General features: G+C 40.6%; 1 protein-coding gene across 2 annotated transcripts in view; it reads left to right on the top strand.

Annotated features, from left to right (window-relative positions):
- The window catches only part of LOC110288425 (dynein axonemal heavy chain 7-like), a 356,931-nt gene that overhangs the window by 256,174 nt on the left and 72,769 nt on the right, over positions 1-27,988 (top strand). For both annotated transcript variants that reach the window (XM_085837237.1, XM_085837233.1), the window contains 2 exons: positions 2,485-2,618; positions 3,540-3,875. In XM_085837237.1, coding sequence (XP_085693363.1) covers positions 2,485-2,618; positions 3,540-3,875 — 470 coding nt within the window. The remainder of the gene's footprint in view (positions 1-2,484; positions 2,619-3,539; positions 3,876-27,988) is intronic.

The raw sequence follows: 27,988 nt of genomic DNA, 5'->3' as shown, positions 1-27,988 counted from the left end.
CCTTTATATTTTTAATATGCCTTAGGCAGCACAATAACTGGGTGACTGCCTATTCTCCATGCTGTTAGAATCTTGGTTCCTATCGAGAATACCAAATTATCACTTACTACTTACTGGGTTCCATCTGGACTGCTCTTAACTCCAATTGGCCAGCCCACATGGCCACACTTTTTCTGGCTCAGCTTTCCCATGGTAGCGCTCCTCCTCCCTCCTGAACATTATTCTTTTATTCCATGGCAGCCTCCTCTTTCTCCTCCCTCCTCATGGTCCTCTCTCCTGCAAGCCGGCAAAACCTGAACCCCACCTATGTCTCTTCTGCCCAGCTATTGCCTGTCGGCATCTTTATTCACCAATCATAATTAACTTGGGGACAGCACCCCAGGGGCAATGTGCAGACTCCAGGTCTTGGGGCCAGCACTAAGTCCCCAATGTCTATTAAAATAGACAGTAAAAGAAAAAACCTTAACAACTGGAGGCTGAGCACTGAGAAGATGGGATAAAAGAACAACGGGGTATCACTAACACAAAGCAGGCATCAGGTTTGGGTGGGAGAAGTGAGTCATCTTTCTAGGGTACCAGAGGAAGCTGCTTTGCACTTGATGCCTGCCCCAGTTAGCAAGTTTCTACACAAAAACAAAATGGCAGGTCCCTGCAGAGGGAATAGTCTCTTGCCAGCAAAGCTCCATAGTCACTGTGGGTCAGGTTAGATCCTTTTTCTCTATGTCCTGAATATTTACTACTTTTAATATTCCTTGTCCTACTGGATGTTGTTCCACCCTAGACCAGGTGACAAATAAATGCATGGCTGCATCTAGTCACAGGTGTGCTGAAAGAAGTTAGGAACCAAAGAAGAAGCACAGGAAGCTGCTGGGGGTGGGGCCGGAGTGCACTGGGGAGGAGTCTGTGAGGAGGTAAATCTGCAGTGTAGAAAATGGAGAGTTGGTGTGGTATATCCCAGGGCTCAAGGTGTCCAGTAGAGCAAGCACTGAGCTCACAGTGCCAGTGGAGTAAAAGGCACAAACAGAAGTAGAGGAGGCTGGGTCTTCAGAGTCTTCTGGGTTGCAGACCCTAAGGCACGTGGGCAACTGTTGCAGGATAGTCCATCACACTGAGATTGTATTATTTACTGGAAAATCCTGCTTTAAGGTGGTGCTTTTGTGGTGTGGCTCAGCCTTAGGACACACCTTTTAATCCAAGAGCTTTCTGCTTGAATATTGTAAACAGGATTAAATAAAATCAACCACAGGTCAAGAAGCAGAGCAGACAAACAGTTGACTGCAAGTGAACATAAGATTATTAAGAAAAAACCTTAGAGAGTAAGAGGGAGTCAGGAGGATGCACAGAAAGGCATGCAGGAAATAAAAGGGAGGAACATTTAGTTTGATGGAGTCACCCAAGTGCTTTCTTTGCCTCTCGGAGCTAACAGGGTTTCACCCCAACATCTGGCTCTGGAGTCTTCATTGGTAAAATTGAACAATTGAGATTTTATTTTAAATCAACAGGCAGCACACTGGCAAATATACAAAAACCAATAAGTGAGAATTTAAAAGGAAGTGAAGCTCAAGTCAGTATTTATCAGCTTCTACATTATTTGGTGGCCAGAACTAGACAGCTACTGTTTTATTGTCGTGTATACCGGTGGGTATAGAAGGGCGGGAAGGGAGCAGGAAGACTGAGGTGACACTGAGATGGGAAACATTATTTTCAACAAGTGTAATTGTGACAAGTAGAGATCATTCTAGAGCTGGGGGTACTATGAATAGTTTTCCAGAGAACATTAAATTAACACAATTATTGGGAAGTACCAGAAAGAATGATTTTAAAGATGTGTCCTATGTATGGGCATGCACAACTACACCAGCTCTCCACTAATTAGGTACTTGGATAGAGTGGATATCAGCAGATAGCCCTTGATGGGCACTATAAACAGGTAAATTCCCTAATGCTTCTTCTTGCAGGATAGTGGCTCATTAACACAAAAATACTTCATTCATAGCATATGAGAGCAGTTCTCTTTTCTTGTCTCTCTCTCTCTCCTAAGATTGTTTCATATATCACCTCTAATGAACCTTAAAAAGAGATTCAGTCCAGTTTGTAGTAAGGGTTGTTTCCAACCTCATTCTAATTGATTTCACTGTTAAAGGATCATCAGAAATTGGACCAGTTGGAATTGGGAATACATAAACTGTTATAAGTATTTGATTTTGACTGTCATAAGCTTTTATGAGTTTTTCATCCAACAATCAGACTTGCCTGTATCATTGCTGGCTATCATTAACAGTCAGGCTTGCCTGCATCATTGCTGGCTATCATTAACAGTCAGGCTTGCCTGTACCATTGCTAGCTATCATCTCTGTGAATTCTATTTTCATTCATATGACTGCCACAATATGTGTTCAATGAATGGAACCTTGAATCACACACAGAGAAGGTTTCTTAGTGGAAAAAACAATGCATTTTCAAAATACATTCTTTCACTTATAGGTGACATTGTTAAACTTCATGATAACTCCTGAGGGAATGCAGGATCAGCTTTTGGGAATCGTAGTGGCACGGGAAAGGCCAGACCTCGAAGAAGAAAAGCAAGCCTTGATACTACAAGGAGCTGACAACAAAAGGTTTGAAGTGCAGAATGAAGATTTATTTTGTGGTTATAGTAAAGTATATTTAGCATCTATTTAGTTAAATTATATAACATATATACACATATATACATATATATGTGTGTGTGTATATATATACATATATATGTATATGTATATATATATATATATATATATATATATATATATATGTGTGTGTGTGTGTGTGTGTGTGTGTGTGTGTGTGTCTAGAGGCCAGAAAAGCATGAGGATGGCAGAGGAACCACTGGAAATGGAGTTGCAGACAGTTGTGAACTGCCTGGTATGGGTGCTGGGATTTGAACCCAAGTCCTGGAAGAGCAATGTACTCTTAACTGCTGAGCTATCTCTCCAGTTCCTCCCCCAAGTGGAAAAGTTTTTAATTCAGGGCCTACAGAGCCTCTGCATTAACTCAGAAAACTGCATTGCTGAGTCTTTTTCTTAGACTCGGGAAGAACACAGAGGCTTACCACAGACATGGGCACAGGTCTTCTGTTCATCAACAAAGGTGCTGCACGGAAGTGTCTTGGTTCACTGTGCAACCAAAGTGATTTGTTTTCTTTGGGGCATAATATCTATGTAGCATTAAACTCTCTAAATCATGTAAAAATTCTGGAAGTAAATGGAGTGGTACCTTGAGTTCCATCTGAGCCAAGGTACTGGGTGGCAGAGGAGACTGGCTTGCTCCATTTCTCGGGGTGTCACACGAGTGATCATTAAGGGAGCTGAGCAGGAAGACCATGTCTCAGTGACATTTCACAAGATAAGAAATTAATCTCACAGCATCCCTTTTTCAGATAATTGTCATGGCATGACACATTTCTTTCGGTTACAAGGTCTCTGTTTCTTAGAAAAGACTGCATATTTCAAGTGATTTTTAAACCATTTCTTTTCTGAGAAAGCTGTACTTCATTCTAGGCAGTTAAAGGAAATAGAAGACAAGATTTTAGAAGTTCTCTCATTATCAGAAGGCAATATATTAGAAGATGAGACTGCAATTAAAATATTATCTTCCTCCAAGTCTTTGGCTAATGAGATTTCTCAGAAGCAGGAAGTGGCTGAGGAGACAGAGAAAAAGATTGACATTACCCGCATGGGCTATCGGCCCATTGCTATCCATTCTTCCATCCTGTTCTTCTCCATCGCTGATCTAGCCAACATTGAGCCCATGTACCAGTATTCTCTGACCTGGTTTATTAACCTGTTCATCCTGTCCATTGAGAATTCGGAGAAATCAGACATCTTATTAAAAAGGTATGTAAAGGGAATGCTAATCTTACACTAGGGAAAATGATGGTTTTGATTATGATTTCAGGATGGCATGAATGTCACAGCCATGAAGCTTAAGGGAGCTTGACTCATCATTTTCCCAGAAATAGAACAGATGTGTGAAGCTTTAGCTGGGAAATAATGGTTTACAGAGATGTAGGTGAAGGGACTCTAGCCATCTCAAACATGGCAAATGTGGCTCTGGCAGGCCTTGCCCTTCTCTCCCTTCCCCTCTCTGCCTTGCTAAAATCCCTTAGATTACATTCTTAAAGCTAGCCACCAGAGGTCTATTCCCTTACGTGGCCACTTCCTCTTCCTGAGGCTATCAAGGTTCAGCTGTCAAAGTATTGAAGTCCAGAAATCAAAAGCCCACTCTGGCTCACCTGATTAAACGCCCAATTAAAATTAGATAGGAAACACCGGGTTTTCCCCTTTATCTTTATAAATCAACATTTTCCTATGTGCTGCTTCTGTCTCCTCTTTGTCCAGAGGCAGTCCTTTGCCCTCCCCATCTCTTGTAGGACAAATAGCCCTTCCCTCTCTCTTTTATTTCCCCCCTCTATTTTTTATTTCCCTTCTCTTCTATTGCTTCTGTTTGTCCCTTATTCCCTGCTCATTGTCTCTCTGGGGCAAATCTCCTTTGTGCTGACAACTTGGTCTTGGGATATCCTGAACCAACACTGAACCTTTCAGTAGGACTGTAATATAATTCTAGAAGAAGGAAGCAGTTAGCTTTGTTCCCCATTTGCAGAATCTCCTATTGACTGTGGGGATGGAGAGAGGAGTTTTGTGCTCCAATGATAAGCAGACACTCTCTCAGCCATCTCTGAAACTATAGTTTTACATTTGGGTTTACCACATTGAAACTCTGCCAGATACCAGGGCAAAAGCAAAAATCTGATATTGATTATTTTTTGAAAATCACACAACTTATTTTTATGATTATCTATAGAAAACATATTATTTACTATTGAATAGTATATAAAAAGCAAAAGCATTAAGTGATGTTATTTCTCAGCCACGAGTGAAATGAGTCAATTCAAGCCAGATTATGTCATATTAAAGGCAGGTTTATTGGGAAGCTGCTCTCTGGTGGTGAGTTCCCTGGCCCAAGGACTAAGGACCAAGGAAGCCGGGAAGGGGGAGTGGGTAGGAGAGGGAGAAATAGAGAAAGGGGCACTTGTGCAGAGAAAGAAGAGGAAAGGAAGAGCAAGAAAACAAAAGGTCTGGATTATAAAGAAGATTTTCTGGGGGAAGGGCAGCCCCGCCCCTGGGCTGGAAAGTTCAAGGTTGGAGGCAAGTTATGCCAGGTAGTGACTGAGGGATGCTGGGAGAACCTGGAGGCCAGATCTGCTTAGATATGTAAAATAGGCACCACAGTCGCTTGTCTTTTGGGATCAGAAACCAAGCACTAAGATCTTGTTTAAGCTTAAGCCAACTAGAGGAAAGACTTCATTTGACTTGTTAGTGAGAGAAGTTTTCAGCTTGGCCTTTGTTTCTAATTTTTAGTGTTTGTTTCTAGTCCTTGAAGTTTTCAAGTTATTGAGGATTACTGAAGAAAAACAAAATTGTAGGTGATCTCTTAAAAAAAATCCATATGTTTCCAGTTAATTAGGCACACACATCTGTTTTCTGCACTGGATTTGAAATTCTGGGACAGGATCTTTATTTATTTTGATCACCGTATGAGTGTGCGTGTGTGAATGCATGTGTGAGTATGTGCTGCACACTTGCATGTCACAGCACACACATCGGGATTATGGGACAACCTCAGGAGCTGGTTCTTGTTAAAGGCCAGGACTCACTGGTTGTTCAGGGCTGTGTACTCCAGGGTAGCTGATCTGGGGTATCAGAGGGCTTTCCCTGTCTCAGCCTCCCATTTTATAATCATTCACCACCACACTCAAGCTCTCTGTAGCCTCTAGAGATTTGAACTCAGGTCCTCAGGCTTATGTGGCAAGGGTATTTTACCTGCTGAGTCACCTCTGTGTCTCACCATGTTCCTTTTAGGTACAGTTCTTAATCTCAACCTTGTTCAGCACAGTAGCCAAATGGGCAGTGGCTACACAGAGCAGAGGCAGGTAGAGCTCTGTGAATTTGAGGTTAGCCTGGTCTACACAGCACAGTTCCAGGACAGCCAGGGCTACACAATGAAATAAACAGGAAAGAAAAGAAAAACAACAAACTAAACCAAACAAAACATACCCCTCCCAAAAAAAAATTAAAAAAAAAAAAAAAAAAACCAAACCAATAGCCACCACAATGTTATCATCTATGTAGATTTAAAGTCTAGCTGTTCTCTGGAGACTATGAGAAGAGAATTGCTCTACCACCCCTGCTGTGCAGGTTTTTTGGTTCAGGATTGAAAAGTTAAAATGACTCCATTCTTCGAAGGATTCTTTTTTTTTTTTTCTGTACCAAATTAGACTCATCCAAGCTGGTTTTTTTGTTTGTCTGTTTGTTTGTTTTTCATACCAGTAACAAAGCTCTTGAAATTAAAGAAAAGCAAATCCCCTTTATCTTAATATATGATTTGGATTAAAATGTAGAAAACAAACACAGCTTTTTATTTGAAGTTAAAATCCTTTATCTGTAAGCACTGAAAACCGTACGTGTGACTACTGTAAATGTGAAGTACAAAAAGACTAATAGGGAAGATAAAATTAAAATTTTCCTTGAAGATAGCATTGTGCTAACACAAATGTGCAGAAATGAGTTTTTACAAGGAAGCATGCCTGTGTAGCTAGCACCCTCACTCTGTAGTTCATCCTCACTCTGCCTGCTAATGGAGGGGACCATCTGTGTTAGCAAATTAACTTTAGTAAGAGGAAACACAAAATTTTTACACCTCCATAGGAGGAGATGACTTTGAACCATAAAGCAAGGAGCCTGGTGAAGTCAGGGCAACTGTTCTTCCACAGGCACTGGGTTTATGCTTCAAAGCAATGGCTTCCAGGATGTTGGCAGACATTTGAGATATTCCTGGGTCTTAAAGCAGGTCCTGACTGTGTTTTGAAGTGATTTTTTAAAGAATATACATTTCTAAATATTATATATTCTAAGTAATATACATTTCTCTATAATATACATTCAGTAGGTGACAACACTTGCCTTGCAATCCTGGCATGAGTTCCATCCCCAGACCCATGGTGAAAGGAGAAGCGACTCCTGAAAGTCATCCTCTGTCCTCCACAGGTGCACTGTGGCATGTGTGCACCCACACCTAACACACACACACACACATCAATGAAAATAAAATAAGAGTTTAAGAGCATCAGAGAGTATAAAATACTTAGAAAACTTTAAGTTCCTTAATTTGGGGCTCTAAGAAAAGAGGGGTAAGGGGTGGACTCTCCCTTTATTTTCAACAGGAGAAAGAAGCCCTTCCACTTACTTTTTAAACATTTGTTTGGCCTGAAACTGAACCTAAAACAATTGTTCCCTTCTGCTGTTGGGAATATGGGCTTCCAGTCTAGGGCCACAGTGGATGTGTGCTGCCTGCGAGTATCTCCATGCATGGCTGTTGGTGCCGATTCACGCACACTTGTGGTGGATCGAATGGGATGCAACTGATGGGGCAACCATTCGTGTGTATGCTCTTGTTATACCAAGAACCTTCTAGACAGCACTTTTCATCATCCTCCCTCCCCCCCCCCCAGCAAAATAAGAGTTCCAATTGAAAAGCTAACTGCTGGTCAAAGATTAAAGAGAGAACAAATTCTTGTAGAAATGATTTGTGATCTCCCAGTTATTGATAAACATGGTATTAGTGGGAGTTTAACAGCTATTAGACTCAGCTATCCCCCAAAGTACAGGAAGCATGGGACTGCTCACACAAGCCTGCCTACTAAAGATGGTTATTACTCTAGTATTCCTTCTTGTTCCTCTTACTCAAGTATACCGATAGACTCCTTTTGATGGTTGAGCTTCATTTAAGTGTGACACCAAGAATAATATATCATGAACATTGTGTCAGACACTGTGAAATTGCCATAATAAAGTGTTATTTATTGAAGTTGATGAATTAGTGTTCATGTAGGAAATACTAAAATAACTGTAGTAAAAAACAAAAACAAGCAAACAAAAACAGGAAATGCAGAAAAACGATCCAAGTAGGGTATTGTTTTATTAAAGGGGTCAAACTGCAACTTTTTAAAAATGAAATATACATATGTAAATGTATACACATGTGCAAGCATATGTGTAACAGAGTTACTTCTATCAATATTCCTCTATAAACATAGTTTTTAGAAGCTATTCAATAGACCATATTGTGGAAATAATTTGGTAAGACTTGTAAGTATTATGAATACTGTTAAAATAAGTACAAATATCTGCACTGTTAACTGTCTTCCTCATTTAAGTCCAGTTCCTATAAGTTTATTTAAATATAAAACTCCACTAGAGAAACTTGAATTGTCTCATATCATTATACCACTTACCAACATTTGTAGCTGCTTATATTACAAATGCTAAATATGCCCCCCCCAAAAAAAAAACCTGTAAACACAAGAAGGTCTACATGTAAATTCTGGGAACCTGCCCCCAGTTGACTCTGATCAGTAAATAAAAATGCCAACAGCCAATAGCTGGGGAGCACAGACAGAGAAAAGATTTTAGGATTTCCCAGGCTTGGCAGCAGGGGGAAATCCACCATGTGGGAAGGGTGTGGAGGAGAGGAGAGACAGGTTGCCCAAGAAGAATGCAAGACAGATAGGCATAGCAGCCATGTGAAGGAGCTTGGAGACCCTCGCCAAGAGGCCTGCTCAACTGGGCCCAGAGCAGCCAACATAGAACATAGAATTAGTAAGTAATAACTCGGGATTAACCCCATGGAGGTTAGGCAATGGCCCAACTATTGAGTTGTTTAAGGCCTATTAAAATAAAGGCGGTCGCCCTTCTGGTCCCCGACAGCACCAGGGTAGCTTGGGTGCAGAGTCTGCTGACACCCACAAGGTACCCACAGGACCCACAATGGGATCTTAAGACCTCTGGTGAGTGGAACACAGCTGCTGCTCCAATCCAATCACACTGGACCTGAGACTGCATTAATTAGGAAAGCAGAAAACCCAGCCTGATCACAAGGGGCACAAGTCCCTTCCGGTCCACGCCAGCACTGGAGTACCTTGGGCACAGAGTCTGCAGACACCTGCAAGGTACACACAGGACCCTCCACGGGATCTTAAGACCTCTGTGAGTGGATCAAAACTTTGCCAGGAGGCAGGTTCGAACACCAGATATCTGGGCACCTTCCCTGCAAGAGGAAAGCTTGCCCACAGAGAGTACTCTGAACACTGAAACTCAGGAGAGAGCTAGTCTCCCATGTCTGCTGATAGAGGCTAACATAATCACCTGAGGAACAAGCTCTAACCAGAGACAACTATAACAACTAACTCCAGAGATTACCAGATGGCGAAAGGCAAACATAAGAATCTTACTAACAGAAACCAAGACCACTCACCATCATCAGAATGCAGCACTCCCACACCACCCAGTCCTGGACACCCAAAAAGATAGTCCATGATTTAAAAGCATATCTCATGATGGTGGTAGACGACACCAGGAAGGACTTTAATAACTCACTTAAAGAAATACAGGAGAGAAAACCCAGCCCGAGTAGGGACACAACCCTCTTCCGGTCCGACCAGAACCAGGGTAGCTAGGGCGCAGAGTCGGCTGACACCCGCCAGCTACTCACATCACCAGCCACGGGATCTTAAGACTTCAGGTGATCCCGCCACCTTCCCGGCCAGAGGACAGGTCTCCGCCCGGCCTGGGAGCCCTTTGCCTCAGGATCAGCGGGAGCCATCTTGGTTCCAGGACTCCGCTGAACTTAGTCTGCAGAGGTGAGAGTGTGCACAACAGAAGCTGACAGCTTCTGGGATAGGTGGGAGCCACAGAGCCTCTAAGGCAGCACCCTTTTCAGATTCCAGACATCCGGCCACCCTCCCGGCTAGAGGACAGGTGTCCGCCTGGCTAAAGAGCTCTTTGCCTCAGGAGCAGAGGAAGCCATCTTGGTTCCAGGACTCCACGGAACTTAGGTACTTAGTCTGCACAGGTGAGAGTGTGCACCACAGAACCTGAGAGCTAGTGGGACAGGCAGGAGCCACAGAGCCTTTGAGGCAGTGCCCTGTTTGGGCCCTAGATTCAAAGAATCAACCAATTGAGGAGCTGGTTCTTTGAGAAAATCAACAAGATAGATAAACCCTTAGCCAGACTCACTTGAGGGCAAAGGAAAAGTATTCTAATTAACAAAATCAGAAATGAAAATGGAAACATAACAACAGATCCTGAAGAAATCCAAAACACCATCAGATCCTTCTACAAAAGGCTATACTCAATAAAACAGGAGAACCTGGATTAAATGGACAAGTTTCTAGACAGATACCAGGTACCAAATTTAAATCAAGATAAGGTTAATGATCTAAACAGTCCCATATCCCCTAAAGAAATAGAAGCAGTCATTAATAGTCTCCCAACCAAAAAAAAAGTCCAGAACCAGATAGGTTTAGTGCAGAGTTCTATCAGACCTTCAAAGAAGATCTAATCCCAGTTCTTCACAAACTATTCCACAAAATAGAAACAGAAGGTACTCTACCCAACTCATTCTATGAAGCCACAATTACTCTGATACCTAAACCACAAAAAGACCCCACAAAGATAGAGAACCTCAGACCAATTTCCCTTATAAATATCGATGCAAAAATCCTCAATAAAATTCTCGCTAACCGAATCCAAGAACACATCTAAACAATCATCCATCCTGACCAAGTAGGTTTCATCCCAGGGATGCAAGGATGGTTGAATATACAGAAATCCATCAACATAATCCAGTATATAAACAAACTCAAAGACAAAACCACATGATAATCTCCTTAGATGCTGAGAAAGCATTTGACAAAATCCAACACCCATTCAAGATAAAAGTCTTGGAAAGATCAGGAATTCAAGGCCCATACCTAAACATGATAAAAGCAATCTACAGCAAACCAGTAGCCAACATCAAAGTAAATGGTGAGAAGCTGAAAAAAATCCCACTAAAATCAGGGACTAGACAAGGCTGTCCTCTCTCTCCCTACCTATTCAACATTGTACTTGAAGTCCTAGCCAGAGCAATTAGACAACAAAAGGAGATCAAGGGGATACAAATAGGAAAAGAAGAAGTCAAAATATCGCTTTTTGCAGATGATATGATAGTATATATAAGTGACCCTAAAAATTCCACCAGAGAACTCCTATGCCTGATAAACAGCTTGAATGAAGTAGCTGGATATAAAATTAACTCAAGCAATTCAATGGCCTTTCTCTACACAAAGGATAAACAGGCTGAGAAAGAAATTAGGGAAACAACACCCTTCTCAACAGTCACAAACAATATAAAATACCTTGGCATGACTCTAAGGAAATGAAAGATCTGTATGACAAGAAATTCAAGTCTCTGAAGAAAGAAATTAAAGAAGATTTCAGAAGATGGATAGATCTCCCATGGTCATGGAATGGCAAGATCAACATTGTAAAAATGGCTATCTTGCCAAAAGCAATCTACAGATTCCATCCAATCCCCATCAAAATTCCCACTCAATTCTTCAAGGAATTAGGAAGGGAAATCTGCAAATTCATCTGGAACAACAAAAAACGTAGGATAGCAAAAACACTTCTCAAAGATAAAAGAATCTCTGGTGGAATCACCATGCCTGACCTAAAGCTGTACTACAGAGCAATTGTGATAAAAACTGCATGGTACTGGTATAGTGACAGACAAGTAGACCAATGGAACAGAATTGAAGACCCTGAGATGAACCCACACACCTATGGTCACTTGATCTTCAACAAGGGAATTAAAACATATCTTCGAAAAGCCTCGAAGATATGTTTACAGGGGAAAAATTCCTGAATTGAACAGCAATGGCTTGTGCTGTAAGATCGAGAATCGATAAATGGGACCTCATAAAGTTGCAAAGCTTCTGCAAGGCAAAAGACACTGTCAATAAGACAAAAAGACCACCAACAGATTGGGAAAGGATCTTTACCTATCCTAAATCAGATAGGGGACTAATATCCAATATATATAAAGAACTCAAGAAGGTGGACTCCAGAAAATCAAATAACCCCATTAAAAAATGGGGCTCAGAACTAAACAAAGAATTCTCACGTGAGGAATACCAAATGGCAGAGAAACACCTAAAAAAATGTTCAACCTCCTTAATCATCAGGGAAATGCAAATCAAAACAACCCTGAGATTCCATCTCACACCAGTCAGAATGGCTAAGATCAAAAATACAGGTGACACCAGATGCTGGCAAGGATGTGGAGAAAAAGGAACACTCCTCCATTGTTGGTGGGATTGCAAGCTTGTACAACCACTCTGGAAATCAATTTGGTGGTTCCTCAGAAAATTGGACATAGTACTACCAGAGGATCCAGCAATACCTCTCCTGGGCATATATTCAGAAGATGTTCCAACTGGTAAGAAGGACACATGCTCCACTATGTTCATAACAGGCTTATTTATAATAGCCAGAAGCTGGAAAGAACCTAGATGCCCCTCAACAGAGGAATGGATACAGAAAATGTGGTACATTTACACAATGGAGTACTACTCAGCTATTAAAAAGAATGAATTTATGAAATTCCTAAGCAAATGTATGGACCTGGAGGGCATCATCCTGAGTGAGGTAACACAATCACAAAGGAACTCACACAATATGTACTCACTGTTAAGTGGATATTAGCCCAAAAACTTTGGATACCCAAGATATAAGATACAATTTTTTAAATGCATGAAACTCAAGAAGAATGAAGACCAAAGTGTCGATACTGTGCCCCTTCTTAGAATTGGGAACAAAACACCCATGAAAAGAGTTACAGAGATAAAGTTTGGAGCTGTGACAAAGGATGGACCATATAAAGACTGCCATATCCAGCTTCTAAACGCTGACACCATTGCATACACTAGCAAGATTTTGCTGAAAGGACCCAGATATAGCTGTCTCTTGTGAGACAATGCCGGGGCCTAGCAAACACAGTAGTGGATGCTCACAGTCAGCTATTGGATGGATCACCGGGCTCCCAATGGAGGAGCTAGAGAAAGTACCCAAGGAGCTAAAGGGATCTGCAACCCTATAGGTGGAACAACATTATGAACTAACCAATACCCCAGAGCTCATGACTCTAGCTGCATATGTATCTAAAGATGACCCAGTGGGCCGTCATTGGAAAGAGAGGACCATTGGAATTGCAAACTTTATATGCCCCAGTACAGGGAAACACCAGGGCAAAAAAGTTGGAGTGGGTGGGTAGGGGAGTGGGGGGGAGTGTATTGGGGACCTTTTGGATAGCATCGGAAATGTAAATGAGGAAAATACCTAATAAAAAAAATAATTCTTAAAAAAAAAAAAGAAATACAGGGGAACACTGCTAAACAGGTTGAAGACCTTAAATAGGAGGCACAAAAATCCCTTAAAGAATTGCAGGAAAACATGACCAAACCGGTGATGGAATTGAATAAAACCATCGAAGACCTAAAAAGGGAAGTAGACACAATTAAGAAAACCCAAAGTGAGGCAAAGCAGGAGATAGAAAACCTAGGAAAGAAATCTGGAACCATAGATGCAAGCATCAGCAACAGATACAAGAGATGGAAGAGAGAATCTCAGGTGCAGAAGATTCCATAGAGAACATCGGCACAACAATCAAAGAAAATACAAAATGCAAAAAGATCCTAACTCAAAACATCCAGGAAGAGGAGCAGTGGGCACCATCTTGGTTCCGGGACTCCGCTGAACTTAGGAACTTAGTCTGCACAGGTGAGAGTGTGCACCACAGAATCAGACAGCTTCTCGGACAGGCGGGAGCCACAATGCCGCTGAGGCAGTACCCTTTTCGGGTCGCAGACATCCTGCCACCCTCCCGGCCAGAGGACAGGTGTCTCCCTGGCTCGGAAGCCCTCTGCCTCAGGAGCAGCGGGCGCCAACTTGGTTCTGGGACTCAGCTGAACTTAGGAGCTTAGTCTGCACAGGTGAGATTGTGCACCACAGAAGCTGACAGCTTCTGGGACAGGCGGGAGCCACAGAGCCTCTGAGGCAGCACCCTTTTCAGGCCACAGACATCCAACCACTCTCTAGGACAGAGGACAGGTGCCTCTCCGGATCAGGAGCCCTCTACCTCAGGAGCGGCGGGCGCCATCTTGGTTCCGTGACTTCGACGAACTTACGAACTTAGTCTGCACATGAGAGTGTGCACCATAGAAGCTGACATCTTATGGGACAGGCAGGAGTCACAGAGCCACTGAGGCAGCACCCTATTCGGGCCGCAGATGGCCGGCCACCCTCCCGGCCTTAGGACAGGTGTCCACTTGGCTTGGAAGCCCTCTGCCTCAGAAGCAGCGGGCGCCATCTTGGTTCCAGGACTCCGCCGAACTTAGGAACTTAGTCTGCACAGGTGAGAGTGTTCACCACAGAAGCTGACAGCTTCTGTGACCTGCCAAAGCAACATATCTTCTGGGAAAGGTCCTGTTTTGGGCCTTCATCTTTGGCCAGGAAGAGGTCCAAACACCAGATATCTGTGAACCTTCCCTGTAACAGGAGAGCTTGCCTGCAGAGAGTGCTCTGACCACTGAAACTCAGAGGAGAGAGCCTGTCTCCAAGGTCTGCTGATAGAGGCTAACAGAATCACCAGAAGAACAATCTCTAAACAGAGACAACACTAACTCCAGACATTACCAGATGGCGAAAGGTAAACATAATAATCTTACTAACAGAAACCAAGACCACTCACCATCATCAGAACCCAGCACTCCCACTTCGCCCAGTCCAAGGCACCCCAACACACCCGAAAAGTCAGACCCGGATTTAAAAGCATATCTCATGATGATGGTAGAGGACATCAAGAAAGACTTTAATAACTCACTTAAAGAAATACAGGAGAACACTGCTAAAGAGTTACAAGTCCTTAACGAAAAACAGGAAAACACAACCAAACAGGTAGAAGTCCTTACAGAAAAACAGAAAAACACATCCAAACAGGTGATGGAAATGAACAAAACCATACTAGACCTAAAAAGGGAAGTATACACAATAAAGAAAACTCAAAGTGAGGCAACACTGGAGATAGAAACCCTAGGAAAGAAATCTGGAACCATAGATGTGAGCATCAGCAACAGAATACAAGAGATAGAAGAGAGAATCTCAGGTGCAGAAGATTCCATAGAGAACGTCGGCACAACAATCAAAGAAAATGTGAAATGCAAAAAGATCCTAAGTCAAAACATCCAGGAAATCCAGGACACAATGAGAAGACCAAACCTACGGATAATAGGAGTGGATGAGAATGAAGATTTTCAACTCAAAGGACCAGCAAATATCTTCAACAAAATTATAGAAGAAAACTTCCCAAATCTAAAGAAAGAGATGCCCATGAACATACAAGAAACCTACAGAACTCCAAATAGACTGGACCAGAAAAGAAATTCCTCCTGACACATAATAATCAGGACAACATATGCACTAAATAAAGATAGAATACTAAAAGCATTAAGGGAAAAGGGTCAAGTAACTTATAGAAGCAAGCCTATCAGAATTACACCAGATTTTTCACCAGAGACTATGAAAGCCAGAAGAGCCTGGACAGATGTTATACAGACACCAAGAGAACACAAATTCCAGCCAAGGCTACTATACCCAGCCAAACTCTCACTTACCATAGAAGGAGAAACCAAAGTATTCCACAACAAAACCAAATTCACACATTATCTTTCCACGAATCCAGCCCTTCTAAGGATAATAACAGAAAAAAAAACAAGGCAAGGATGGGAACCTCACCCTAGAAAAAACAAGAAGGTAATCCCTCAACAAACCTAAAAGAAGACAGCCACAAGAACAGAATGCCAACTTTAACAACAAAAATAACATGAACCAACAATTACTTTTCCTTAATATCTCTTAATATCAATGGTCTCAACTCCCCAATAAAAAGACATAGTCTAACAAACTGGCTACACAAACAAGACCCAACATTTTTCTGTTTACAGGATACTCATCTCAGAGAAAAAGATAGACACAACCTCAGAAGGAAAGGCTGGAAAACAATTTTCCAAGCAAATGGTATGAAGAAACAAGCTGGAGTAGCCATTCTAATATCTGATAAGATTGACTTCCAACCCAAAGTCATCAAAAAAGACAAGGAGGGGCACTTCATTCTCATGAAAGGTAAAATGCTCCAAGAGGAACTATCAATTCTGAATATCTATGCTCCAAATACAAGGGCAGCCATATTCATTACAGAAACTTTAGAAAAGCTCAAAGCACACATTGCACCTCACACAAATAATAGTGGGAGACTTCAACACACCACTTTCACCAGTGGACAGATCATGGAAACAAAATCTAAACAGAGACACAGTGAAACTAACAGAAGATATGAAACAAATGGATCTGACAGTCATCTACAGAACATTTATCCTAAAACAAAAGGATATATCTTATTTTCAGCACCTCATAGTACCTTCTCCAAAATTGACCACATAATTGGTCACAAAACAGGCCTCAACAGATACAAAAATATTGAAATTGTCCCATGCATCCTATCAAATCACCATGGACTAAGGCTGGTTTCAGTAACAAAATAAATGATAGAAAGCCAACATTCACGTGGAAACTGAACAACACTCTTCTCAATGATACCTTGGTCAAGGAAGGAATAAAGAAAGAAATTAAGGACTTCGTAGAGTTCAATGAAAATGAAGCCACAACATACCCAAACTTATGGAACACAATGAAAGCATTTCTAAGAGGAAAACTCATAGCTCTGAGTGCCTCCAAAAAGAAACCAGAGAGAGCACACATTAACAGCTTGACAACACATCTAAAAGCTCTAGAAAAAAAGGAAGCGAATTCACCCAAGAGGAGTAGACTGCAGGAAATAATCAAACTCAGGGACGAAAACAACCAAGTGGAAACAAGAAGAACTATTCAAAGAATCAACCAATTGAGGAGCTGGTTCTTTGAGAAAATCAACAAGATAGATAAACCCTTAGCCAGACTCACTTGAGGGCACAGGGAAAACATTCTAATTACCAAAATTAGAAATGAAAAGGGAGACATAACAACAGATCCTGAAGACATCCAAAACACCATCAGATCCTTCTACAAAAGTCTATACTCAACAAAACAGGAGAACCTGGATGAAATGGAGAAGTTTCTAGGCAGATACCAGGTACCAAAGTTGAATCAAGATCAGGTTAATGATCAAAACAGCCCTATATCCCCTAAAGAAATAGAAGCAGTCATTAATAGTCTCCCAACCAAAAAAGCACAGGACCATATAGGTTTACTGCAGAGTTCTATCAGACCTTCAAAGAAGATCTAATCCCAGTTCTTCACAAACGATTGCACAAAATAGAAACAAAAGGTACTCTACCCAACTCATTCTATGAAGCCACAATTACTCTGATACCTAAACCACAAAAAGACCCCACAAAGATAGAGAACTTCAGACCAATATCCCTTATGAATACTGATGCAAAAATCCTCAATAAAGTTCTCGCTAACCAAATCCAAGAACACATAAAAACAATCATCTATCCTGACCAAGTAGGTTTCATCCCAGGGATGCAGGGATGGTTCAATATATGGAAATCCATCAACGTAATCCAGTATATAAACAAACTCAAAGACAAAAACCACATGGTCATCTCATTAGATTCTGAGTAAGCATTTGACAAAATCCAATACCCATTCATGAAAAAAGTCTTGGAAACATCAGCAAGGCCCATACCTAAACATGATAAAAGCAATCTAGAACACACCAGTAGCCAGCATCAAAGTAAATGGTGAAGAGCTTGAAGCAATCCCACTAAAATGAGGGACTAGACAAGGCTCTCCACTGTCTCCCTACCTATTCAACATTGTACTTGAAGTGCTAGCCAGAGCAATTAGACAACAAAAGGAGATCAAGGGGATACAAATTGGAAAGGAAGAAGTCAAAATATCACTTTTTGCAGATGATATAATAGGATATATGAGTGACCCTAAAAATTCCACCAGAGAACACCTAAGCCTGATAAACAGCTTCAGTGAAGTAGCTGGATATAAAATTAACTCAAACAAGTCAATGACCTTTCTCTACACAAAGGACAAACAGGCTGAGAAAGAAATTAGGGAAACAACACCCTTCTCAATAGCCACAAAAAATATAAAATACCTAGGCGTGACTCGAACTAAGGAAGTGAAAGATCTGTATGATAAGAACTTCATGTCTCTGAAGAAATAAATTAAAGAAGATCTCAGAAGATGGAAAGATCTCCCATGCTCATGGATTGGCAGGATCAATATAGTAAAAATAGCTCTCTTGACAAAAGCAATCTACAGATTCAATGCAATCCCCATCAAAATTCCAACTCAATTCTTCAATGAATTAGAAAGGGCAATCAGCAGATTCATCTGGAATAACAAAAAACCTAGAATAGCAAAAACTCTTCTCAAGGATAAAAGAACCTCTGGTGGAATCACCATGCCCGACCTAAAGCTGTACTACAGAGCAATTGTGATAAAAACTGCATGGTACTGGTATAGTGACAGACAACTAGACCAATGGAACAGAATTGAAGAACCAAGAGATGAACCCACACACCTATGGTCACTTGATCTTTGACAAGGGAGCAAAAACCATCCAGTGGAAAAAAGACAGCATTTTCAACAAATGGTGCTGCCACAACTGGCTGTTATCATGTAGAAGATTGAGAATTGATCCATTTCTATCTCCTTGTACTGAGGTCAAATCTAAGTGGATTAAGGAACTCCACATAAAACCAGAGACACTAAAACTTATAAAGGAGAAAATAGGGAAAAGCCTCGAAGATATGTGTACAGGGGAAAAATTCCTGAATTGAACAGCAATGGCTTGTGCTGTAAGATCGAGAATCGATAAATGGGACCTCATAAAATTGCAAAGCTTCTGCAAGGCAAAAGACACTGTCAATAAGACAAAAAGACCACCAACAGATTGGGAAAGGATCTTTACCTATCCTAAATCAGATAGGGGACTAATATCCAATATATATAAAGAACTCAAGAAGGTGGACTCCAGAAAATCAAATAACCCTATTAAAAAATGGGGCTCAGAACTGAACAAAGAATTCTCACGTGAGGAATACCAAATGGCAGAGAAACACCTGAAAAAATGTTCAACATCCGTAATCATCAGGGAAATGCAACTCAAAACAACCCTGAGATTCCACCTCACACCAGTCACAATGGCTAAGATGAAAAATTCAGGCGACAGCAGATGCTGGCGAGGATGTGGAGAAAGAGGAACACTCCTCCATTGTTGGTGGGATTGCAAGCTTGTACAACCACTCTGGAAATCAATTTGGTGGTTCCTCAGAAAATTGGACATAGTACTACCGGAGGATCCAGCAATACCTCTCCTGGGCATATATCCAGAAGATGTTCCAACTGGTAAGAAGGACACATGCTCCACTATGTTCATAACAGGCTTATTTATAATAGCCAGAAGCTGGAAAGAACCCAGATGCCCTACAACAGAGGAATGGATACAGAAAATGTGGTACATTTACACAATGGAGTACTACTCAGCTATTAAAAAGAATGAATTTATGAAATTCCTAGGCAAATGCATGGACCTGGAGGGCATGATCCTGAGTGAGGTAACCAAGTCATAAAGGAACTCTCACAATATGTACTCACTAATAAGTGGATATTAGCCCAGAAACTTAGGATACCCAAGATATGAGATACAATTTGCTAAACACATTAAACTCAAGAGAATGAAGACCAAAGTGTGCACACTTTGCCTTTTCTTAGAATAGGGAACAAAACACCCATGGAAGGAGTTACAGAGAGAAAATTTGGAAGTGTGACGAAAGGATGTTCCATCTAGTGATTGCCATATCCAGAGATCCATCCCATGATCAGCTTCCAAATGCTGACACCATTGCATACACTAGCAAGATTTTGCTGAAAGGACCCAGATATAGCTGTCTCTTGTGAGACTATACCAGGGCCTAGCAAACACAGAAGTGGATGCTCACAGTCAGCTATTGAATGGATCACAGGGCCCCCAATGTATGAGCTAGAGAAAGCACCCAAGGAACTAAAGGGAACTGCAACCCTATAGGTGGAACAACAATATGAACTAACCAGTACCCCGGAGCTCTTGTCTCTAGCTGCATATGTATCAAAACATTGCCTAATAGGCCATCACTTTTAAGAGTGGCCATCTTTTGATACAAATGCAGCTAGAGACAAGAGCTCCGGGGTACTGGTTAGTTCATATTGTTGTATAAACTTTATATGCCCCAGTGCAGGGGAATGCCAGGGCCAAAAAGTGGGAGTGGGTGGGTAGGGAGTGGGGGTGGGTGGGTATGGGGGACTTTTGGTATAGCATTGGAAATGTAAATGAGCTAAATACCTATTAAAAAAATGGAAAAAAATCCAGGATATCCAGGATACAATGAGAAGACCAAACCTAGGAATAATAGGAATAGATGAGAATGAAGATTTTCAACTTAAAGGGCCTGCAAATATCTTCAACAAAATTATAGAAGAAAACTACCCAAACCTAAAGAAAGAGATGCCCATAAACATACAAGAAGCCTACAGAACTCCACATAGACTAGACCAGAAAAGAAATTCCTCCTGACACATAATAATCAGAACAATAAATGCACTAAATAAAGAGAAAACATTCAAAGCAGTAAGGGAAAAAGGTCAAGTAAGATATAAAGGCAGGCCTATCAGAATAACACCAGATTTTTCACCAGAGACTATGAAAGCCAGAAGATCCTGGACAGATGTTATACAGACCCTAAGAGAACAAAAATGCCAGCCCAGGCTACTATACCCAGTCAAACTCTCAATTACCATAGATGGAGAAACCAAAGTATTCCACAGCAAAATCAAATTCACACATTATCTTTCCACGAATCCAGCCCTTCAAAGGATAATAATAGAAAAAAAAAAACAATACAAAGACGGAAACCACTCCCTAGAAAAAGCAAGAAAGTAATCCCTCAACAAACCAAAAAGAAGACAGCCACAAGAACAGAATGCCAACTCTAACAACAAAGATAAAATGAAGCAACAATTACTTTTCCTTAATATCTCTTTATAAAAATCGACTCAATTTTCCAATAAAAAGACATAGACTAACAGACTGGCTACACAAACAGGATCCAACATTCTGCTGCTTACAGGAAACCCATCTCAGGGAAAAAGACAGACACTATCTCAGAGAGAAAGGCTGGAAAACAATTTTCCAAGCAAATGGTCTGATGAAACAAGCTGGAGTAGCTATTCTAATATTGAATAAAATCGACCTCCAACACAAAGTTATCAAAAAAAGCCAAGGAGGGACACTTCAAACTCATCAAAGGTAAAATCCTCCAAGAGGAACTCTCAATTCTGAATATCTGTGCTCAAAATTCAAGGGCAGCCACATTCATTAAAGAAACTTTAGGAAAGCTCAAAGCACATATTGAAGCTCACACAATAATAGTGGGAGACTTCAACACACCACTTTCATCAATGGACAGATTGTGGAAACAGAAACTAAACAGGGACACAGTGAAACTAACAGAAGTTATGAAACAAATGGACTTAACAGATATCTACAGAACATTTTATCCTAAAACTAAAGGATATACCTTCTTCTCAGCACCTCATGGCACCTTCTCCAAAATTGACCATATAATTCGTCACAAAACAGGACTCAACAGATACAAAAACTTTGAAATCGTCCCATGCATCCTATCAGACCATCATGGACTAAGGCTGATCTTCAGTAACAACATAAATAATGGAAAGCCAACATTCACGTGGAAAATGGACAACACTCTTCTCAATGATACCTTGGTCAAGGAAGGAATAAAGAAAGAAATTAAAGACCTTTTAGAGTTTAATGAAAATGAAGCCACAACATACCCAAACTTATGGGACACTATGAAAGCATATCTAAGAGGGAAACTCATATCTCTGAGTGCCTCCAAAAAGAAACTAGAGATATCATAGACTAGCAGCTTGACAACACACCTAAAAGCTCTAGAACAAAAGGAAGCACATTCATCCAAGAGGGGTAGACGACAGGAAATAATCAAACTCAGGGGCGAAAACAACCAAGTGGAAACAAGAAGAACTATTTAAAGAATCAACCAAACGAGGAGATTTTTTTTTTTTTTTGTGAAAATCAACAAGATAGACAAACCCTTAGCCAGACTCACTAGAGAGCACAGGGAAAGCATCTAATTAACAAAATCATAAATTAAAAGGCAGACATAACAACAGATCCTGAAGAAATCTCAAATACCATCAGATCCTTCTACAAAAGGCTATACTCAACAAAACTGGAAAACCTGGATGGAATGGAAAAATTTCTAGACAGATATTAGGTATCAAAGTTAAACCAGGATCAAGTTAACGATATAAACAGTCCCATATCCCCTAAAGAAATAGAAGCAGTCATTAATAGTCTCCCAACCAAGAACAGCCCAGGACCAGATGGGTTTAGTGCAGAGTTCTATCAGACCTTCAAAGAAGATCTAATAACAGTTCTGCACAAATTATTCCACAAAATAGAAGTAGAAGGTACTATACCCAACTCATTTTATGAAGCCACAATTACTCTGATACCTAAACCACAGAAAGATCCAACAAAGATAGAGAATTTCAAACCAATTTCCATTATGAATACTGATGCAAAAATACTCAATAAAATTCTTGATAACCGAATTCAAGAACACAGGAAAACAATCATCCATCCTGACCAAATAAGTTTTATTCCAGGGATGCAGGGATGGTTTAATATATGGAAATCCATCAACGTAATCCATTATATAAACAAACTCAAAGACAAATCCACATGATCATCTCGTTAGATGTGGAGAAAGCATTTGAAAAATCCAACACCCATTCATGATAAAAGTCTTGGAAAGATCAGGAATTCAAGGCCCATACCTAAACATGATAAAAGCAATCTACAACAAACCAGTAGCCAACATCAAAGTACATGGTGAGAAACTGCAAGCAATCCCACTAAAATCAGGGACTAGACAAGGCTGCCCAATTTCTCAGTACTTATTCAACATTGTACTTGAAGTCCTAGCCAGAGCAATTCAACAATAAAAGGAGATCAAGGGGATACACATTGGAAAGTAAGAAGTCAAAATATCACTCTTTGCAGACGATATGATAGTATATATAAGTGACCCTAAAAATTCCACCAGAGAACTCCTAAACCTGACAAACATTTTTGGTGATGTAGCTGGATATAAAATTAACTCAAGCAAGTCAATGGCCTATCTCTACACAAAGGATAAACAGGCTGAGAAAGAAATAATAGAAACAACACCCTTCTCAATAGTCACAAACAATATAAAATACCTTGGCGTGACTCTAACTAAGGAAGTGAAAGGTCTGTATGATAAGAACTTCAAGTCTCTGAAGAAAGAAATTAAAGAAGATCTCAGAAAATGGAAAGATTTCCCATTCTCATGGATTGGCAGGGTCAACATTGTAAAAATGGCTATTATGCCAAAAGCAATCTACAGATTCAATGCAATCCCCATCAATTTTCCAACTCAATTCTTCAACGAATTGGAAAGGGCTATTTGCAAATTCATTTGGAATAACAAAAAACCTAGAATAGCAAAAACTCTTCTCAAGGATAAAAGAACCTCTGGTGGAATCACCATGCGGGACCTAAAGCTTTACTACAGAGCAATTGTGATTAAAAAAAAAAAAAAAAAAAAGGCATGGTTCCAGTATAGCAACAGACAAGTAGACCAATGGAATACAATTGAAGACCCAGAAATGAACCCAAACACCTATGGTCACTTGATCTTCGACAAGGGAGCTAAAACCATCCAGTGGAAAAAATTCAGCATTTTCAACAAGTGGTGCTGGCACAACTGGCGATTAACATGTAGAAGAATGCGAATTGATCCATTTCTATCTCCTTGTACTAAGGTCAAATCTAAGTGGATCAAGGAACTCCACATAAAAACAGAGACACTGAAATTTATAGAGGAGAAAGTGGGGAAAAGCCTCGAAGATATTGACACAGGGAAAAAAATTCCTGAATAGAACAGCAATGGCTTGTGCAGTAAGATCAAGAATTGACAAATGGGACCTCATAAAATTGCAAAGCTTCTGTAAAGCAAAAGACACTGTCAATAAGACCAAAAGGCCACCAACAGATTGGGAAAGGATCTTTACCTATCCTAAATTAGATAGGGGACTAATATCCAATATATATAAAGAACTCAAGAAGGTGGACTCCAGAAAATCAAATAACCCCATTAAAAAATGGGGCTCAGAGCTAAACAAAGAATTCTCACCTGAGGAATACCAAATGGCTGAGAAACACCTGAAAAAAATCTTCATCACCCTTAATCATCAGGGAAATGCAAATCAAAACAACCCTGAGATTTCATCTCACACCAGTCAGAATGGCTAAGTTCAAAAATTCTAGTAACAACAGATGCTGGCGTGGATGTGGAGAAAAAGGAACACCCCTCCATTGTTGGTGGGATTGCAAGCTTGTACAACCACTCTGGAAATCAGTCTGGTAGTTCCTCAGAAAATTGGACATGGTACTACCAGAGGATCCTGCAATACCTCTCTTGGGCATATATCCAGAAGATGTTCCAACTAGTAAGAAGTACACATGATCCACTATGTTCATAGCAACCTTATTTATAATAGCCAGAAGCTGGAAAGAACCTAGATGCCCCTCAACAGAGGAATGGATACAAATTATGTGGTACATTTATACAATGGAGTACTACTCAGCTATTAACAAGAATGAATTTATGAAATTTCTAGGCAAATGGTTGGACCTGGATGGCATTATCCTGAGTGAGGTAACCCAATCACAAAAGAACTCAAATGATATGTACTCACTGATAAGTGGATATTAGCCCAGAAACTTGGAATACCCAAGATATAAGTTACAATTTGCAAAACACATGAATCTGAAGAAGATCGAAGACCAAAGTGTGGACACCTTGCCCCTTCTTAGAATTGTGAACAAAACACCCATGGAAGGATTTAAGAGACAAAGTTTGGAGCAGAGACAAAAGGATGGACCATCTAGAGACTGCCATACCCGGGGATTCATCCCATAATCACCCTCCAAACGTTGACACCGTTGCATACACTAGCAAGATTTTGCTGAAAGGACCCTGATATAGCTGTCTCTTGTGAGACAATGCTGGGGCCTAGCAAACACATAAGTGGATGCTCACAGTCAGCTATTGGATGGATCACAGGGCCCCCAGTGGAGATTCTAGAGAAAGTACCCAAGGTGCTAAAGGGATCTGCAACCCTATAGGTGGAACAACATTATGAACTAACCAGTAACCTGGAGCTCTTGACTCTAGATGCAAATGTATCAAAGATGGCCTAGTTGGCCATCAGTGGAAAGAGAGTCCCATTGGACTTGCAAACTTTATATGCCCTAGTACAGGGGAATGCCAGGGCCAAGAAGTGGGAGTGGGTGGGTAGGGTAGTGTGGGGGAGGGTATGGGGGCTTTTTGGATAGTATTGGAAATGTAAATGAGGAAAATACCTAATAAAAAAATATAAAGAAAGAAAGAAAGAAAGAAAGGAAAAGGAAAAGGGAGAAAGGGAGAAAGGGAAAAAGGGGAAAAGGGGAAAAAAGGGGAAAAGGGAAAAAAGGGAAAAAGGGAAAAGGGAAAAAAGGGGAAAAAAGGGAAAAAAACGGAAAAAAGGATAAAAAAGGGAAAAAAGGGGGAAAAAGGGAAAAAAAGGGGAAAAGGGGGAAAAAGGGGGAAAGGGGGGAAAAGGGGGGAAAGGGGAAAAGGGAAAAAAAGGGGGAAAAGGGGAAAAGGGGGGGAAAGGGGGGAAAGGGGGGAAAAGGGGGAGGGGGGAAAAGGGGAAAAGGGGAAGAAAAGGGAAGAAAAAGGGAAGAAAAAGGGAAGAAAAAAGGGAAGAAAGAAAAAGGAAGAAAAAGGGAAGAAAAAGGGAAGAAAAACGGAAGAAAAAGGAAAAAAGGGAAAAAGGGAAAAAGGAAAAAAGGAAAAGAGGGAAAAAGGAAAAAAGGAAAGGAAAAAAAGGAAAAAAAGGAAAGGAAAAAAGGAAAGGAAAGGAAAGGAAAGGAAAGGAAAGGAAAGGAAAGGAAAGGAAAGGAAAGGAAAGGAAAGGAAAGGAAAGGAAAGGAAAGGAAAGGAAAGGAAAGGAAAGGAAAGGAAAGGAAAGGAAAGGAAAGGAAAGGAAAGGAAAGGAAAGGAAAGGAAAGGAAAGGAAAGGAAAGGAAAGGAAAGGAAAGGAAAGGAAAGGAAAGGAAAGGAAAGGAAAGGAAAGGAAAGGAAAGGAAAGGAAAGAGGAAAGGAAAGGAAAGGAAGAAGGAAAGGAAAGGAAAGGAAAGGAAAGGAAAGGAAAGGAAAGGAAAGGAAAGGAAAGGAAAGGAAGGAAAGGAAAGGAAAGGAAAGGAAAGGAAAGGAAAGGAAAGGAAAGGAAAGGAAAGGAAAGGAAAGGAAAGGAAAGGAAAGGAAAGAAAAGGAAAGGAAAGGAAAGGAAAGGAAAGGAAAGGAAAGGAAAGGAAAGGAAAGGTCCCCCTCCCCTTCCCCCTTCCCCTTCTCCTTCCCTTCCCTTCTCCCTTCCCTCCCCCCTTCCTTCAGGAAAGAGAAAGAAAGAGAAAGAAGAAGAAGAAAGAAAGAAAGAAATCTCCATGCCCTTCCTGCTCTTCCCTTCCCATGAGTGTGTCTTTCAGTCGAGAACAGAAAAGCACTGAGGTGGGTAATGAACCCACATCCCTGGATTTATTAATTATTTTCTAAAAACACTGAATCAATTTTGAGTCTTATACTTCCACTGAAGCATAACATTAAAATATAGTATTTTAATCTTATCACTAGTGAGAGAATGAATTTGAGCTTGGAAGGATAAGGATAGGGAAACTGGGGGGTGGGCTGGGGTTGCGTGGGGTGGGGTGGGTATTCTGGAAGGACAGGAGCCAGCAGAATAGGAATGGCAGCACAGCCAATGGCTGCCTACGACCCTTTCTCCTCCTAGCTACAACCTACATTTTCTAGAATTGCACTAGAAACCCTGTTTACAAAGACATGCGATAAACTATGTGTATCCTGGCAGTGGTGCCTGGTTTTACCTTGTCAGATTATCCCATTCATGACATCTTTTGAGCCACCTCAAGGATCTCTCATAGTAAGAGAAAGAGAAAGAAACAAAAACATCAACAAACCTTTTCAGTGACTGTGCTGGCTAGACTTAGGTCAACTTGATACACAAACTGAGTTCTCTGAAACGAGAGAACCTCAATTGAGAAAAAGCCTTCATTGGATCTGGCTGTAAGGCATTTTCTTAATTAGTTATTGGGAAGAATAGGATGCTTATTTTAAATCTAAACCTCAGCTGTATTTCAAGGACTCCTATCTCACTACATTGTTTCTCAGCTAAAAATAAGATGTGTCCTTTTGCTGTCATTCTCTGATAGCAGTGCTGGTGTGGGAGAAAATAGTTAAGGAAATAAACAAGAGGAAAAATGAAAAGCACAACAAAACACAAATTACAATGAGTCCAAGCCAAGGAGAGTAGTATGAAAATAGCTAAACTCTTGTCACAGATGGGTAGATATTTTTTTCCCTTACTGCATTAAGAAACATCAGTATAAATTTGGTCACTAATAAACTATGTTGCTTTTTCCCTCAGATAATTGATCTGCTTAGAAGGTTTGAGCCATTAGTCTGTGTCCCTACAAATGTTTATATTTTAGCTCTCTACAAGTGTTTTTTTGTTGGCAGAGGTTAAAATCATAGTTTTTATGTCTATGCAATAACTGTAATTTACATTTTTTATTTCAATGATTATTTCATGAAATACTTACATTAAAATGAATGAAGCATTGTATTGGCATTGGGAATTATTGTGGATATAGCTCACATGCATTACCACAATTATTCATATGTCCCTGTTTTCTCCCTGTGAAATGTAGTTTCATAAAGAGAAATGTAGTTTAATCAAATCTACTAGTTTTTTGTTTTGTTTTTGGCTCTGATGGATTCATGTTCAGTATAGCATAGCATTAGGCTTTGCCATTAATTTAA

Source organism: Mus caroli, unplaced genomic scaffold (assembly GCF_978045245.1).
Source record: "Mus caroli unplaced genomic scaffold, Mus_caroli_1 scaffold_1, whole genome shotgun sequence".
Taxonomy (NCBI): Eukaryota; Metazoa; Chordata; class Mammalia; order Rodentia; family Muridae; genus Mus; species Mus caroli.
This window is presented reverse-complemented; position numbering and strand designations above follow the sequence as displayed.